At 44.5% G+C, this 18,115-nt stretch overlaps 1 protein-coding gene and 1 pseudogene across 1 annotated transcript; both read right to left on the bottom strand.

The window, feature by feature from the left end:
• Positions 1-1,537: 1,537 nt before the first annotated feature.
• On the bottom strand, positions 1,538-1,696 carry LOC138997301 (small ribosomal subunit protein eS28-like). Its single transcript, XM_070398903.1, has one exon. It carries the CDS (start codon positions 1,694-1,696, stop codon positions 1,538-1,540), a length of 159 nt encoding a protein of 52 aa, XP_070255004.1.
• Positions 1,697-12,282: 10,586 nt separating this feature from the next.
• On the bottom strand, positions 12,283-14,079 carry LOC138997300 (ezrin pseudogene; annotated as a pseudogene).
• Between the last annotated feature and the right edge of the window lie 4,036 nt (positions 14,080-18,115).

The raw sequence follows: 18,115 nt of genomic DNA, 5'->3' as shown, positions 1-18,115 counted from the left end.
TAGGGGCGATGCTAGAAGTGGAATTGCTGGGTCACATGTGTGTGCAGCTTCAACTTGATAGGTATTGCCAAATTGCTCGGCAAAGTAGTTGAACTAAGTTATGTTCCCACCAACAATGCACAAAGATTTCTCTGTTGTCCTCCAATACTTGATCCTATCAATTATAAAATTTTGCTAATCTGATGAGTGTGAAATTATATCTCATTTTTATTTACTTTTCTCCAAATGGCTACTGAGTTGAACATTTCCTGTGCATAGCGGCCATTTAATATCCTCCTCTGGGAACTGCCTCTTAATATCTTTTTTTCTATTGGTTTACTATTAAGTCTAATCCTTTGTTGGAAGGGCTCAGTCCCTTTTAAGCACTTACCTGATTGGTCAGTCCCTCCTAGGATGACTTCACTTGGGATTAACTCAAAACTAATTGATTTGGGTCTCTAATTACATCTGCAAAATCCCTTTTGTCATATGTCACATAGTCATGGGAGTATATCTTATTACATTCACGTGTCCCACCCCCACTCAGGGGAAGGGGATTATACAAGGGCATGGGTCATGTGGGGTATCTTTAGAATTCTGCTTATCACAAATATTACAGGAACTTAAAGTTATTTTTCCTTCTCAAAGAATAAGTTTTTGTTTTCATAGTCTACCTACTGTGTTTTGCTGTTTTATGTTTCATTCATTTATACTATTACATTTATTATTTCTTTAACTTTACCTTTTTTGGTTAGTCCTCACAAGGATATTTTTTCCATTGATTTTTGGAGAGAATGGAAGGGAGGAGGAGGAGGAGGAGGAGGAGGAGGAGGAGGAGGAGAGAGTGAGAGAAACATCTGTTAGGACTATAGGGCAATGTAATCCTTAACAGCGTCTGTAAGCTTCCCGCCATAGGAGGACAAAGATTAGGAAAACTTGCTGGACACCAGGAATGAGACCATTTCAAGGAATAAAACTGTTCTAAAAACACCTGATCGCACATTCACATTTCACCCATATTCCAAGCTCACCAGCTCATTCCCCAGACCCACTGAGGACAAGAGCTTCCCACCTGTGACTGCATATAAGGATGGAACTCCAGCCCCTGGGTGCTGCCATCATCCACCCAATGTCCCCTTGGCCCAGTGCTGTGCAGCCCTTCCCTTTGGATATCCCATCTCTCATCCCCTCCCCTTAAATAAATTTAATTTTTGTTAACCTACTGTCCAAGATGGCTATTTAGCCTGCCCGTACACTACCCATGTTAACCTTTCAAAACACATGTGAGAGAGACATAGGATTGGTTGCCTCCGGAACTTGTATCAGGGCCAGAAACTGAGCCTGCAACCCAGGTACATGCTCTTGACCGGGAATTGAACCCAAGACCCTTAGGTCTGTGGATGGGTGCTCTAACCACTGACCCACCAGTCAGGGCTACTTTTATCTTTTTAAGGAGTAACTTTTTTTTTTTTTTTTTACATAAACACTTTATTAACAGTGGAACATCTTCCCCATGGGCCATGTGGTCCACCCAGACAGCCAGGACCCAGACACACATTCAGTACAGCCTCTTCGTTCCTCGCTCTGACTCCAATAGAGTGATCATGTTGCCCTCACGCACGAGGCCTTTTACATTTCGGATGATGGAACAACCGGTCCTGCCCAGCACCTGCGTGACCCTGGATAGCTTGATAGGCTGCACACGACTCGTGTCCATGATGGCAGCAACTATCCGGTGGAAAGAGCTCATTCTGTGTTTTTTTTTTTAATTTTTTATTCTCCTATATTAGATGCTAGACTTATTAATTTTCAGTTTCCTAAAAAAAATTTTTTTAGAGAGAGGAAGTGAGAGAGAAACATCGATGTGAGAGAGAAACATCAATTAGTTGCCTCCCACACATGCCCCGACTGGGGATCTAACCTGCAACCTGGGTAGGTACCCTAACCAAGAATAAAACGATGCTCTAACCAACTGAGCCACCTAGCCAGGACACTTTTCAGTTTTCTTATTTTCACATTTAGACACTTCACTCAACAGTCTGCTTTACCTGCATCCTCTAAAAACTCAGCCTTAAACTTTTTTGTTTGCTTTTATTTTTCTACTACAGTTGATATTCGATCTTATTTATATTAGTTTCAGGTGTACGGCATCCTCTACTGTACTGTTGAACCCCTGTAAATTATTCTTTATTTCAGTTAGTGTATGCTTCATTTCTGACTTGTACTTTTTCCCTTGAAATTCTAAGTTCCTTGAAGCTCTCGTTAAGATCCTTGAGCAACCTTATAACCATTGTTTTGAACCATTGTATCTGGTAGTTTTCATTCTTCCATTTCATTTAGTTCTTTTTCTGGAGATTTTTTCTGTTCTTTCATTTGTGACAAGTTTCTCTGTCTGCATTTTGGCTGCTTCCCTGTGTTTGTTTCTATGTCTTAGGTAGATCTGCTATGTCTCCAATACTTGATAGAGTCACTTTGTGTAGTAGGTGTCCTATAGAGCCCAGTGGCTCAGCCTCCCCAGTCACCTGAGCTGGGCACTCTAGGTGTACACCTGTGTGAGCTGTGCACACTGTCCTATTGTAGTTGAGCCTTAATTTATGTTGGTATCACCAGGAAGGCTGATAGATTGCGAGGAATGGCTGTGACTACAACGGAAGAGCTGCTGTGCAGGAGACACCCTATGGAACAGGACTTGCTTCAGTGGGGCTTTGGTGCTCACCATGTCTGTCCCTTGAGTTTGTCACTTGTGGAGGTCGTAGGGTTGTAATTCAGCATGGTCAAAGTGGACCACCAGGTGCACTGGCTCTGGGGCCTCCCAGGACGTGCAGTCAGCCTCTGCCTATGCCCTGCATGGGCCTCCCAGCATGAGGTACAAAGCAATCTGCAGATGGCTGCTACTTGTATTGAGCTTGGAGGTGCCCAGGATCGGCCAAGCTGTGAACCATGGTGGGCTGTGGCTAGTGCTGAGCCTGGGGCTACTTATTGAGAAGTATGGAGCATGCTGATGCCAGCTGTTGCTTGTTTCAGAGATTTTAGGAAAGTCCAAAGCATGAGGCAAGAGAGGCCAGTATGGAAAAGCCACTGGAAATGGCTTGGATGAGCCTGTAAATAGGGAAGTGTGGGGTTTTAGGAATCACCAGGGCAGGGTGAAAAGTGTGAGCCAGGTAAATGGAGATTCAGATATAGCACAGCCTGTCAGTTCTATGGCAGGGAGGTCTCATCAAAGGGAACACTGGCCTCTGCCAGCACTTCTGCCTGGGACACAGCTGCCCCTCCAGCTCTCGCCCTGATTCCAGACAAGTTAGTTTCTCTCCGAATAACCCAGGTTCCTTTCAAGCTGCTGCCTCAGTGTTGGAGCTCAGAGGGAGCAAATCCAGGAGTGGGCCCTTTAAGAGGAACTGCCTGGGTCTCCAACAGCCTCTGTATCACTCAGCGACAATCCCTGCTGGTTTTTACAGCCTGAAGGTATGGCCACTTCTCTTCCTGACACTGGAACCATGGGCTGGGAGCCTGGTATCAGGCAGGGACCCCTTGCTCTTCTGGGAAACACCCACAGCCAAGATATCTCTCCTGATTTTAAATGGCCACACGTGGGCATCAGACCACTAAGGGCCAGAATTCCACCCATGTCTCGACCCCTCCTACCAGGTTCAATGTGCTTCTTTAATTTCTTAGTTGTAGGACTTCTGTTCAGCTAGATTTCAGTTGGTTTTGAATGATGGTTGTTTTGTATTTTAGTTGTAAATTTTTTCCATTATATTTTTATTGATTTCAGAGAGGAAGAGAGAGGGATAGATAGAAACATCAATGATGCGAGAGAATCATTGATTGGTTGCTCCTGCACGTCTCCCACTGGGGGTTGAGCCCCCAACCCAGGCATGTGCCCTGACTGGGAATTGAATCATGACCTCCGGGTTCATAGGTTGACACTCAACCACTGAGCCACACCAGCCGGGCTTTATTTGTAAATTTTGCTGTGGTTGTGGGAGGCAGCTAATATTGCATTTATCTATGACACCATCTTGACCAGAAGCCAAGAAAAAGAGCTTTAAAATTTTCTTAGAAAAGTCTTCTTTGAAACTATTTACTACAATTATTATATAAGGAAAGTAAGAATTGCAGGGAGCCCTAGCAGGTTTGGTTCAGTGGATGGAGCATCAGCCTGAAGGGTCCCAGGTTTGATTCCGGTCAAGGGCACATGCCCAGTAGGGGGCGTGCAAAAGATAGCCAATCAATGATTCTCTCTCATCATTGATGTTTCTATCTCTCTATCCCTCTCTCTTCTTCTTTGAAATAAATAAAAATACATTAAAAAAAGAATTGCAGGGAAAAACAACCTAAAAATAGGTATTAGATCTGTTTAATATCTTTAATAATTCTACTATTTCTAAGTCCTTCTATAAAAGGGCATTGCAGTTCTTCAGTTTATTGCAAACATATCTCTTTAAAAAAGTCAGCCCTAATGTTGAAGCTATAATACAAAATTTTAATTATTGGCACTATATTATAAAGCACAATGAAGGACCTCTGATTTAAATAACTGAAAGCCATGCTTTGCTCAGGGTACTATGGCACACATACCTATGGGTTGTTTTACAGCAGATGCTAGTTTGCCAACCTTCAGATGGCAAAACACTGAGTTGTGTTTGATATTGTCCTGCCAGCTGTTTCTTGTCACCATAGAGAGTCAGGTGGCATGTAATGTTGAGAGATCACCTTGTGGCCACCGCTTCTTTTCTCACAAGTAGAACATTCAAATCCTTATGATGCGAGGCCTAGCAAAAAGCCTCCCATGCCAATTGGATATCGCAATGTTCTGTTCGACAAATTCTGTTGCCTCTTCAATTATGTTGTTGATTTTGGGTTCTGCCTTATTTGCTCGTTTCTTAATCTGTCATTGCTTTGTTTGCACTTTTTTTTTCATTGATCTGCACATAGTCACTGTGACTAGCAATCTGAAGGAGAAGACCACCACCACCTACTGCGGTTGCTGCACATTTTCCAATTTTCTGAAACAAAAATCCTGCACACCAGCATGTCACTCTGCCCATTACAATCTGAGCGGCTGCTGAGTATTTTTCTACCATCGGTCCAGACTGTGGCTCCAAACACGATTCCACCAGTTGTGTCTTCTTGAATGCTCAGCTAAATCCAACACTTGGTTTTCATATTCTTGGTGAGGGGGTTCTGGTTTGCCATGATACCATAGCCTGCAGTCTGTATTGAAAGTGGCCCGTGCCCACCCTCCTCTCACTCCAGTACTTAAAAAAACAAAACACCTCACCTGATCGGGAATTGAACCTCGACCTTCTGGTACATAGGTTGACACTCAACCATTGAGCCACACTGGCCAGGCAGGAAGCCAGTGTCTTGACTTCAAGCATTAATTAATTAAGTAACTGGGAGAGTTACTTAATTTCTCTCTGTTTACTCATCCGTACATTGAGGATAATAGCAGCATCTAATTCTTAGGGTTATTGCAAGGATTCAGTCAATTGAAAAATTAAAGGTGCTTAAACAGTACTTGTAGCCATTAGCAGTTTCCAAGCTTTTAGCCATCTGGTCACACTTTAGTTTTTACAGCAGACTTGCAAAGGAGGGAGCTGTGGCCATCATCATCCCCAAGATTACACAGGGACTGGTAACAAAGCCAGGGCAAGAACCCTGTACCCTTGCCTTCCCTCACCCCTGCCTCTCCTAAACCCCAGGTGCCCGATCTCAGCTGAGAGCTGAGCTGTGCTTAGTTGTTAGTTGGGGAGTGGCCCTTCCAAAGTCTGGAGTCGGGTGAACAGCACAAGTTTGGACAAGTAAGATCTGGGAATAATGTTGGATGAAAGGTGATTCCTCTCATGGACTCTGGCACTATTTGCAGTCACACCCATGTTCTCTGTTAGCTTTGGGATTATGGGGATTAACTTCACCCCCTCATCTCTGTCATGTGTGTGTGTGTGTGTGTGTGTGTGTGTGTGTGTGTGTGGCAGTGAACCAACCTCAAACCTGGAGGAGCCAAGCTGGCCCCAGCTAGCCTCTTCCTCACAAGCTATGAGTAAAAATGATTTGTGATGCCTGGTGAAAAGAAACCTCACCTTCATACAATAGATTTGTAGCCACAGGGAAGCTGTGATGTCATCTGTAAAGATAAATGCAGAAGAATCTTGGATTCTAAATTTTGGGGTGTCCCTGATTCTAAGATTTGGGGAGTCTGAGATTCTCAGATTATTATCCTATCTAATAAAGAGGGAATATGCTAATTGACCCTCATGCTGACACAAAAGTTGGCGGCACCCACAGCCAATAAGGAGGGAATATGCTAATTGACTGCCCCATCCTCAACGATGGCAGCAACCACAGCCAATAAGGAGGGAATATGCTAATTGACCGCTCTGCCTTCAAAGATGGCTGCGCCCAGTCCCTTCAGCCTCGCTGGGGCAGCAGGCATGAAGCAAGGCCGCTCTGTGTGCCTGCCTCCAGAGGATCTCAGTCCCTTCAGTCCCCCAGCTGCCCAGGGCTGGCCCAAGGCACAGGCAAGCCTTGGATGGTGGCTGCTCAGCTGCCCAGGGCTGCCCAAGGCTCAGGTAACCAGAGCCGACCGAGGCTTGCACTACTGACAGTGGCAGCAGTAAAGGTGTGACGGGGTATTGCCTTCCCCTGATTGCCAGGTTGCCTCCTGCCCCTGTAGGCTCCTAGACTGCGAGGGGGGCAGGCCTGGCTGAGGGACCCCAACTCCAGTGCATGAAATGCACTGGGCCTCTAGTTCTAGTAATAAAATTTGTTTCTAAGTCTCATGGATGTCTCTCTTTGAAGAATTACAAAATGATGCTGTGCATTGTTAAGGGATGAAGTGCACCTGATGTCTGTCACTTATTTTGAAATACATAAAAAAAAGATGCTCTAGCCGGTTTTGCTCAGTGGATAGAGCATTGGCCTGAAGACAGAAGGGTCTCGGGTTTGATTCCAGTCAAGGGCACATACCTTGATTGCAGGCTCCTCCCCGGACAGACCCAGGTCGGGGCTCATGCAGGAGGCAACCAATCGATGTGTTTCTCTCACATTGATGTTTCTCTCTGTCTTTTCCTCTCTCTTCCACTCTCCTTAAAAATCAATGAAAAAATATCCTCAGGTGAATATTAACCTCCCCCCCAAACAAACAAACAAACAAACAAACAAACAAACCAGCTGACTTGATGGATGGAAGAATAGATTTGTGATAAAGCAAGTAGAATAACACTAATTGTAGAATCTAGGTTGTGTCTTATTGTACAATTCTTTAAACTATTCTGTATATTTCCAAATTGTCATAATAAAATGTTAAGAAAACATGATGCTATTGGCTTCTGTCTCTTAGCGAAGACAGTTGCTTCTTTTGGGAGAGTTCATCAGTTGAGATTTTCAAATGTTGGTAGAGTCAGCACTCAAGACTGGTGGGAGAGTGTAACAGAGCTTGACAAAGGCTTTCCTGACAAAGATCTGGGATTAAGGCTTTTGTTGCAGACCGGCTGGTGTGGCTCAGTGGTTGAGCATCAACCCAGGAACCAAGAGACTGCAGTTCGATTCCCAGTCAGGGCACAGGCCCTGGTTGCAGGCTCAGTTCCCAGGAGGGGGTGTGCAGGAGGCAGCCAATGCATAATGTTTCTCTCTCATCAATGTTTCTATCTCTTTCTCTCTAAAAATCAATAAAAACATATTAAAAAAAGACTTTTGTTACAAGGGGTGGAAATCTAACTCAAACTGAGAGAGTTTAAGTGAGAATGAGAATATACTTTTAGGAGCTTTGGGGCAGGTCAAGAGGCAGCTATGCTGGATTCAGGCTTTAAATAATATCTTTAGGATTTTGTTTTTCTCAATCTCTTTGCTCCTGTCTCTCTTTGATTTTATTGTCTAACAGACTTTACTCATGTGGGGGTAGGAGAGTTGTTCGAAGTCAGAGGCTTATCTTGTCTGTAGGAGAATATATCAGTCATTCCTTGGTATCTACGAGGAATTGGTTCCAGACCCCCTGCAGTTACTGAAATCCGAGGGGGCTCAAGGCCTTCAGTTGGCCCTCTGTATCCCTGGGTTCCACAACCAATCGAGTTGGTTGAATCCATGGATACAGAACTTATGGATACAGAGGGATGACTGTACTTTCAAAATATTTCCTTCCCTCCCACGGTCCTTCTCTTAGGACAAGTTTACACTTCCCTTCCCCCACTGGTTTGCTTGGTCATGTAACTCGCTTTGGCCATGACTCCTGTTGTATGTACAGGTGTCTCCATTCCAGGAATTGCTCCCTCCTTCAGGGACAGGGATCCAGGGGAGCCTTACTGTGGCTAGTTTATAGGTGTTTCCCACCTTTCAGTGGATTTCCGGCCCTCAAAATTGTAAGTGGTCCTTTCATTAACTTCTCAATTACCCTATTTGTGTGTGACTTACCTTTCCTGCTGGGATCCTGACTGGCACAGCATTCCATTGTATGGATGTACCACACTTTATTAGTCAGTCATCTAATGATGAACATTTGGGTTATTTCTGATGTTTCACTATTAAACAAAGCTGCAGCAAAAAGCTTGCACATAGGTCATTTTGCACACAGTTGAGTACATGTGCAGGTTAAATTATTAGCTGTGAAATTGCTGAGTCAAATGACACATTCCCTTATCCTTTTGGCTGATATTGTCAAACCACACTCAGAGGTTGTACCAATTCATAGTCCCCCAGCAGTGGATGAGAGTGAGGATTGTTTTTTTATTGATTTTAGAGAAGAAGAGAGAAACATTGATGTGAGAGAGAAACATTGATTGGTTGCCTCCTGCATGCTGGGGATCGAACCAGAAACCTGGGTATGTGCCCTGAATGGAAATTGAACTGACGACCTTTTGGTGCATGGGAACGATGCTCAACCTAACTGAGCACACCAGCCAAAGAAGAACATTTTTTTATTTTAAAGACTTTTTTTATTAAGACATTTTAAAATTCTATGTATAATGACTAGTATTTCAAGTCTTTGGTACGGAGACTATGGTTCCAAAGTTTTGTGTATCGTTATGCCATACATGGAAGATTGTCAAAGGTCTTCAGCTTCCTCCCCAAAGATGGTGCACGTGGATGGTTACAGTCTGAATGGGCACTTGATATTAATGTGTTTGTTATGAAACAAGTCATGTGGTTTTGGGTTTTGGGGTTTCCTGATACCCTCCCACTCCTACCCCTGGCCTGTGGGAAGCTACCAGAACTGGAACCCAAGCTGTCAACACAAATCTGATAAATGTTTGAAACTCGATAACTGTGGTGTCTTATGAAACACGCAGGGCTCTGGCGGTTTAATTACTTCACCCTTGACATTTTTGTGTGTGTGCCTGTTTGTAGACTAGGCAGGAAAGAGTCCAATAGATCTGTTCCAAGTCTTGGCACTGCTACTTTTTAGTTGTGTGATTTGTGAGTATGTCACTCAATGACTCTGGGACTGAATGTCCTAACCTACAAAATGAGAATAATAATGGTAATCCAGTCATACACCACTTAATGATGGGGACACGTTCTGAGAAATGTATCATTAGACAATCTTATTGTGCAAATATCATAGAGGACACTTACACAAACCTAGATGGTCTAGCCCAGTGATTTTCAACTGGTGTGCTGCAAGAATTTTTAAAACATGCAGTACCTGACTCTTTAGTTAGGGGTACTGACCTCTTTTCCCTTATATTGTCAAATAAATAAATGACAACAGCCAACACAGCAGTAGCTATCCAGTGTGAATGAATTAAAATTATATCTATTTTTTGTGAGATTAGCAAAAAGTATAACATGTTTTTTGGTGTGCCAGAGAATTTTAGTGATTAGTTTATGTGTGCCATGAAATAAAAAAGGTTGAATATTTCTGGTCTAGCCTACTACACAACTAGGCTCTATGGTACAGCATACTATTCCTAAGCTACAACCATGGACAGCATGTTACTGTACAAAACAACACAAAATTAAATCAAGCACAAAGGAAATTGATGTAATCAAGAGACGCAGTAAACACCAGATGAGGCTTCTGCCAGCATAACGCAACATACTATACAACATCAAAAATGTGAAACATCTTGATGTAGTCCCATTTGTCTATTTTCTATTTAGTTTCCATTGCCTTAGGAGTTGTATCAGCGAAGATATTGTTTCGGCATATGTCTGAGATTTTGCTGCCTGTGGATTCTTCTAAGATTTTTATGGTTTCCTGTCTTATGTTTAAGTCCTTTATCCATTTTAAGTTTATTTTTGTGTATGGTGTAAGTTGGTGGTCTAGTTTCATTTTTTTGCATGTATCTGTCCAATTTTCCCAACACCATTTATTGAAGAGACTGTCTTGATTCCATTGTATGCTCTTGCCTCCTTTGTCAAATATTAATTGAGCATAGTGGCTTGGGTCAATTTCTGAGTTCTCTATTCTATTCCATTGGTCTATATGTCTGCTCTTGTGCCAGTACCAGGGAGTTTTGAGAACAGTGGCTTTGTAATATAGCTTGAAAAAGGACATACAGAAGGCCGAGAGACATATGAAAACACTAGTAGCCCGTTGCATGAAATTCATGCACATTAAAAGGGAATTAATTAGCAGAAATATTTTATTTATTTATTTATTTATTTTATTTTTTATTTTATTTTTTTATTGCTTAAAGTATTACAAAGGGTATTACATATGTCTCCTTTTCCCCCCCGCCCTTGACAATCCTCTTGCCTCCCCTACCCCCCAGTGTCTTATGTCCATTGGTTATAATTATATGCATGCATATAAGTCCTTCGGTTGATCTCTTACCCCCCCCCCCCCTTTTGCCCCCCTACCCTCCCTGGCCTTCCTGCTGCAGTTTGACAGTCTGTTTGAGGCAGCTCTGCCTCTGTATCTATTTTTGTTCATAAGCTTATGATGGTCTTTATTATCCATGAATGAGTGAGATCAGCCGCCTCCTGCACACCCCCCACTGGGGATGTGCCCGCAACCAAGGTACATGCCCCTGACCGGAATTGAACCTGGGACCCTTCAGTCCCCAGGCCGACGCTCTATCCACTGAGCCAAACAGGCCAGGGCAAGTTCATAATCTTTTGAAAATAAATCTGGTACCATTACAAAGGCCCCATTTACTATTAAGATTTTTTAATAGCATGATGATTGCACCCATTTTCAATTTTAATTTATGACATGGCATTCCCGAAGAAGTAATACTATTAAGAAATTCGATGGGAAATATTTCCTTTTCAGCATCATCTGTGGAATCAATGGAATCATCACTCAAATATGTGTGAAAATCTCCATCGAGTATATCCAAAATTTCTTCATTTACTTTTTGAACGTGCTCATTTTTTTGGACAAAGAATTGCACGATTAGATATATTTTTAATATTATCTATAGATTTTTAATATTATCTATAGATATATAGTATTTCCAAAGGTAGCTTCAATAATAGATCCATTACAAATCATTTCACAGGGGGTTTCAATAATATCCATTCCTAAATGAAAACTGCTATCAAGTTTGCCATCTCCAAGTTTTACTAACCATCCACTATAAGCAGAATCCTCTGATCTCATATTTGTTGTAAGAGACAACTTTCTGAAACATCCCCAAACATTGCAGTACTTTATTTTTAATTTTATTTTTTTTTGGTTTTCATGTCCCTTTTTATTATTCTGTAAAAGGTAACAAAATATACAGAACAAAGTTATCCCCTTTTAACTAATGTTACACAACCATATTATTGCTTATATATAAATATTATACTCTGTAGCTGATCATTATTAATCAGGTGTGAGAGTCCAATCATGGAGTCTCTAATTGTTAAAACCAGAAGTTTATCTAAGTGTGTGTCCTCCGTGCTGTTTATGTGGAATGAGCGAGGACGCTGCCTCCCGAGGGAGGAAGTCACTGTGTGCACGTGTGTGAGTGCTTTCGACCAGTTTTCAAGCCTCAAAAACATAAATACAGAGATGCATCCTTCACAGAAATCAAGTGCAATTAATCAATCTGAGCTAATTTCAAATACAGAAGGAATATGGCACGGACTGGAGCCACTGTGGGTGCTGTAAGGACACGACACACACACACACACACACACACACACACGCCAGCACAGAGTTGCCCCGCAGGCATGCAGCGGCCCTTTCCTTGATTTGATCGGCATTGCTCCCAGCACAGATAGGAAGTGATTCAATAATAATAACAGTAAAAATCACGCTGTTTGGCACTATGATACAAATGGAAGTAACCAGGGAAGCCTCCCCAGTCCGTGCCCCGGAATCTTCCCGCTGAAACAGCTACTCTCTTTAAAGGAACTGGGTACAAGGAGGGTCTAGATTAGAGAACTACGAAAACGAGTTTCAGAGTCTGCGTGCGACCGCCAGGCCCACATGGCCTCGAACTCGTTGATGTGCTGCTTGGTGTTGTCCTGCTGGATCTGCCGCAGCGTCTTGTACTTGTCGCGGCCTTGCCTCATATTCTCGTTGTGGATGATGTCGTTGTGGGTCCTCTTGTTCTCATCTCTGGCCGGGGACAGCTCGCTGGACAGAGCCATCAGCTGCTGCTGCACGTGCAGGTTCTTCTCCGCCTTGGTGACCCGCTTCTCCTCATGGTGGTCGTCCAAGATGCCCTCGCTGGACAGCTCAGCACTGAAGTCCGAATCCTCCGTGCCCTCTTCCTGCAGGTTCTTGAGGTTGTGATAGGCCACCGGTTTGTACACAGAGGGCGGCGGGGGCGGCGCCGCCGTCATCACCAGCTGCAGCTCCTCCTTGGTCTTCACCAGGTCATCCTGGGCTTCCTCGGCCCGGTGCTGCCACTTCTCCACCTCGTCCTCTTTGCGCCTGCGCGCCTCCTCCAGGAGGGTGATCTTGGCGTTGTACTCTGCGAGCTCCGCGGCCAACTGCTCCTGGCTCTTTATCTGATCTACTGTCTGCCTCTCCAGCTCCTGCTTGGCGCGCAGCACAGCCATGCGCCTCCAGCCGCTCCGCCTCCTCCTGCGCCCGCTTCCACTCCTTTTCCAGCTGCAGGGCCCTCTGGATCTGGTCCGAGAGCTCTTTCTCGGCCTTCTTGGTCTTCTGCTCCTTCTGCTCGTAGTCCTGGAGCCTGAGCATCAGCTCCCCTCTCTCCTGCATCATCGGCTCCTCTCTCTCCACGGTCTCTCGCCTCTTCTCCGTTTCCAGCTGCTGCTGCTCCAGCTGCTTCCGGTGCTTTTCCTCGCAGGCCTGGGCCTTCATCTGCTGCACCTCGATGGTGTCGGGCTTCCTGCGGTGCATGTACAGCTCGTGGTTCCCCATGCAGAGCTGCAGGATCCTCTTGTTGATGCGCAGGCGGGGGCGTAGAAGACGAAGTCGATGGGCTTGATGACAAACTTCTTGTCATTGAAAGAGATGTTCCTGATCTCACTCCACGGGAAGCCAGTCTTTGGGGTCAACTTATCAACTTTCTCGTAAATATTTAGTCCCAGGACATCCACTCCAAGCCACAGGTTTGTTCCTTTCTTATTTTTTATCTCAAAATAGTTGATCCCGTACATTTCCAGGTCCTGGGCGATCTTCAGGTACTCCAGCATGGCTCTGTCTTTGAGCATCCCGCGGTGCTCGGTGTGCCACACCTGGATACAGTCCTCCCACTGGTCCCTGGTGAGCTTGCGCTGTTCCATGACTCTCTGGGGGATCAGCCGCTGGGAGCTGAGGTACCCGGACTTGTGCAATTCTTTGTTGTAGTCTCCAAACTTGGCCTGCACAGCGTAGGAGCCGAGGAGCACCGCGGTCTCGGGAGGGCAGTAGATCTCGTCGCTCAGAATGCCCTCCTTCACTTGGAGGAAGAAGAGCTTCTTCGTGATGTCCTGGATGAGCTCCTCAGGCACGTCCTCAGGGTAGAACTTGGCCCTGAACTTGAACTGCAGGGGATTCTCCTTCCTGACCTCTTGGGCCGACACCTTTTTATCAAGTTTCAACCAGGTAGGGAATCCTTTATTATCTACGTACTGGAGGCCGAAGTACCACACTTCCCGCAGGCCCATCGGCATCACCACCTGATCAAAAAGCTGCTTTCCTGTCGTGTTCGGCTGGATGGGGAACTCCAGCTCCGCATCCATGGTGGTGACTCGGACATTGATTGGTTTCAGCATTTTTGGTTCCTGTGGGTTCTCCTCGGTCCTCAGGGGCAGCAGCGGACACTGCGGTGGGACCCGTGGCTGTGGACGGTGCGCTCCGCGTTGGTGCGTCGGCTGAGTGCCACATCGCAGTACTTTAAACTCGTTTGTACTATGGCCCATCGCATAGCATGCAGTACAACACGGAGACACTGTCGAAAATCCCCTCCAAGAAGGAGAACTTTCCCACCAAATACAACATTAAAATTTCTCTTAGTAATCTGTCTATGGCGTTTATAGCATGACTGGATGCCATGGTGCATTCATCAATAATGAGAAGTTGGGCCTTTTTAATAGTTTTAGCAACTTCACTCTTTATATCGAGTTTAGAAATTGAAGTTTCATTTAGTGGAATGGGTAATTTATATTGGAAATGAAAGGTGCTTCCACCGAGAAGTAAATTTGCAGCAATTCCTGTAGACGCTGTGGGTAAACAGTACTACCAAGACCTCTAATATAGTGTATTAAAACTTTATAAAGATATGCCTCCACGCTCTGAGGGCCGGTTTCTGCCTCAAACCTCGCTGCCCACGCAGGAAACAGCTCAGGGAGGGTGCAGCCATTTCCAAGACGACCCCTGCAGGACTGACTTCCTTCCAGTTGGTCGAGCCTCGGTCGTGACATTACACCCAGGGTTTTTATATAAATAGATGCTCAAAGTCACTAACCATCTGAGAGATGCAAATCAAAATGACAATGCGGTACCATCTCACACCTGTCAGAATGGCTATCATCAATAAATCAACAAATGACAAGTGCTGGCAAGGATGTAGAAAAAAAGGAACCCTTGTGCACTGCTGGTGTGAATGCAGACCGGTGCAGCCACTGTGGAAAATAGTATGGAGTTTTCTCAAAAAGTTAAAAATGGAACTCCCATTTGACCCAGTAATCCCACTTCTAGGAATATATCCCAAGAAACCAGAAATAACAATCAGAAAGGATATATGTACTCCTATGTTCATAGCAGCACAATTTACCATAGCTAAAATTTGGAAACAGCCTAAGTGCCCATCAGCAGATGAGTAGATTAAAGAAACTGTGGTACATCTACACAATGGAATACTACACTGCTATAAAAATGAAAGAACTTTTACCATTTGCAACAGCATGGATGGAATTGAAGAGCATTATGCTAAGCAAAATAAGCCAGTTGGAGAAAGATAAATATCACATGATCTCACTCATATATGGGATATAATGATCAACATAAACTGATGAACAAAAATAGATCCAGAAACAAGGTAGCACTGAACAGACCGTCCAACCTCAGAGAGAAGGCAGGGGTTAGAGATCAACCAAAGGACTTGTACGCATGCATATTAGCATAACCAATGGACACAGACACTGGGGCGGTGGGGGCTTGCCCTCTTGGGTGGGAGTGGCGGGGGGGGGGGCAATTGGGGAAAAAGGAGACATATGTAACATTTAAAATACATATATACACATACATACACACACACACAAAACAAAACAGAACAAAAACCTTTTGTGGCTTCCTTTTGCTTCTAGATAGAATCCAAACTCCCCAACAAGTTGCATAAGGCTCCATATGGCCTGACTCCTGCTGATGGCTCCAGTTTCATGGGTGAACACAGCCCCAGATCTCTACACTCTAGGAGCACGCAACTGTACTCTTTGGGGCTCTCACCTTTATACAAGCTTATTCCTCTGCCTGCAATTCTCACTCACAACACTTCCTATCCTTCCATGGAAAATCCTTCTTAGCCCTATAAGGGCTTACCCTGAACCTACAAAGTTGACCAGGTGCCATTTCTGGGCTCCTACAGCTCCATGGGATCCCCGTTCTGGCTATGACCCCTCTGCCTGTGCCTTCTCCTCCCAGCACTGTCCATTCTGAGCTGTCACTTTCTTGTTACTGATCTGTCTCCCTCTGGAGTGAAAGCCCAATGAGTTCAGGGCTCAAGACTGTCTTGGTCACCCCTGTGTTCTAAGTCTCATGTAGCAAAGCCTGGAAAAACTACTGGTTCAGTGAGCACTGGTTCAATGGCTGCTAAATTTGTTGAGTGGCTTACAAGTCTCATGTGTATGTGTATGTGGGGTGTGTGGTGTGTAGTGTGTGTGTGTGGTAACCATGAGAAAGAGAATTTCAGAGAGGATATTTAAGTTTATCCAATGAGAATGACCTACCTTGAAATGCTCTCAAGACACACCTGTCTTGTGGAGGCTTTTTCTACTTAGTGTGACCCTTAAAAATGGAGGGAGGTAAATACTCTGAAAAAATAAGGGAACTATTTATTTTTTTAAGAAGGGACTGGAGCTGGGCTGTGATTGATTTCTTTTTTCTTTTTTTTTTTTAAATATATTTTATTGATTTTTTTTACAGAGAGGAAGGGAGAGAGATAGAGAGTTAGAAACATCAATGAGAGAGAAACATCGATCAGCTGCCTCCTGCACATCTCCCACTGGGGATGTGCCCGCAACCCAGGTACATGCCCTTGACCGGAATCAAACCTGGGACCTTTCAGTCCACAGGCCGACGCTCTATCCACTGAGCCAAACCGGTTTTGGCTGATTTCAAACATAGATAGGCACAAGTCAATCTCAGATGCTCATGTGTATATAGTGTGGCCCACGTGCCTACATACTATACCAGAATGCACACAAACACATCCACACACTCATATATAGTCAGCTGTTATACATATGTATATACAGATATCAAAACATCAGGTTGGACACAGAGACACACATGTAGACGTCACCCAACAAGCATATCCCAAAGCATGTACTCATGCTACCTACAGACAGACACAGAGATCGGCATGCACTCAGGCACTCTGGCAAGGACACACACATACCCTATCATGCACCCAGATATGCATATATGAGCATAAACAGGTATGGATACCAATTTATGCACCAACACCCCCACCCCCCAAAGACAGGTGTGGGCATGAATTTATCAACATGGACAAACTGACGCATACACGCACACACACATTCACAGACACCCCAAGCATGTACCCAGAATGATACACATATGCAGGTGTATAAATAAGGATAAACATGGCAGAGGCATCTAGGAGAACCCACTGGATAAAATGACACAAATATGAAGAGATCCAGATCCAGCACACACAGGGCTGAGGGGCAGGCTGACTTACAGGGAAGGAGAAAGAGAAAGTCAGATAGCCCTAACTGGTTTGGCTCAGTGGATAGAGCGTCAGCCTGCAGACTGAAAGGTCCCAGGTTCGATTCTGGTCAAGGGCATGTACCTTGGTTGAGGGCACATCCTCAGTAGGGGGTGTGCAGGAGGTAGCTGATCGATGTTTGTCATTGATGTTTCTAAGTCTCTATCCTTCTCCCTTCCTCTCTGTAAAAAGTCAGTAAAATATGTTTTTTTTTCCAAAAAAGATAAAGCCAGAGACAAGGGGATTGAGATAGAGGAGGACAGAGAGGAACATCCTGTGCAGGGCTCCATGCCCACCCAGAACATCCCGAGGCTCTAGCCCTGACCCACCCTCTTCAGAAACTGCTTAATCCCCGATCTCTCCCCGAGGCCACCCAGAAGATCAGGTTCTTATGCAAATTTGGCTGCATGGAGGAAGAAATGGGGAAGGAGCGTCCCCCAAAACTTTCTCTCTCTTCCTCCTTTCCCAAAGGAAAAGCTGTGGGAACTTTAGACCTGAAAATGTAAAAGCCAGAAGGGGATTTAGTGAACCTCTCTTCTATCTCTTTCCCTCCATGGATTAATAGCAAGAACAGCTAATATTTATTGAGTGTTTACTGCTACGTATATCACACACATTAACCCATTGACTCCTCACCAAAATGCCAAAGGGTTGGGTACTGTCATTGGCTGCATAGGCTCAGAGAGGTTAGGTTACCCATTCAAGGTCACACATTGAAGAAAGGATAAGGTTAGGATCCATGTCTCAATCTTGTTCTTAACCATTGTCCCATCCATCCAGAAAGGAAAACTGAGGCCCAGTGAGGGGAAGAGATTTTCCTGGATTCAGCACCAGCTCTCTTCCGAAGTCTATCCTGGCCA

The sequence above is a fragment of the Myotis yumanensis genome, unplaced genomic scaffold (genome assembly GCF_028538775.1).
Source record: "Myotis yumanensis isolate MYYU_CA2020_CCGP unplaced genomic scaffold, mMyoYum1.0.hap1 SCAF_18, whole genome shotgun sequence".
NCBI classification, from domain to species: Eukaryota; Metazoa; Chordata; class Mammalia; order Chiroptera; family Vespertilionidae; genus Myotis; species Myotis yumanensis.
Note: the sequence above shows the minus strand (reverse complement) of the source record. Positions and strands in the feature narration are given on the sequence as shown.

Bases quoted from the DNA above. Each gene is read 5' to 3' on its own strand.
- LOC138997301 (XM_070398903.1), bottom strand. From the start codon at position 1,696: ATGGACACGAGTCGTGTGCAGCCTATCAAGCTATCCAGGGTCACGCAG.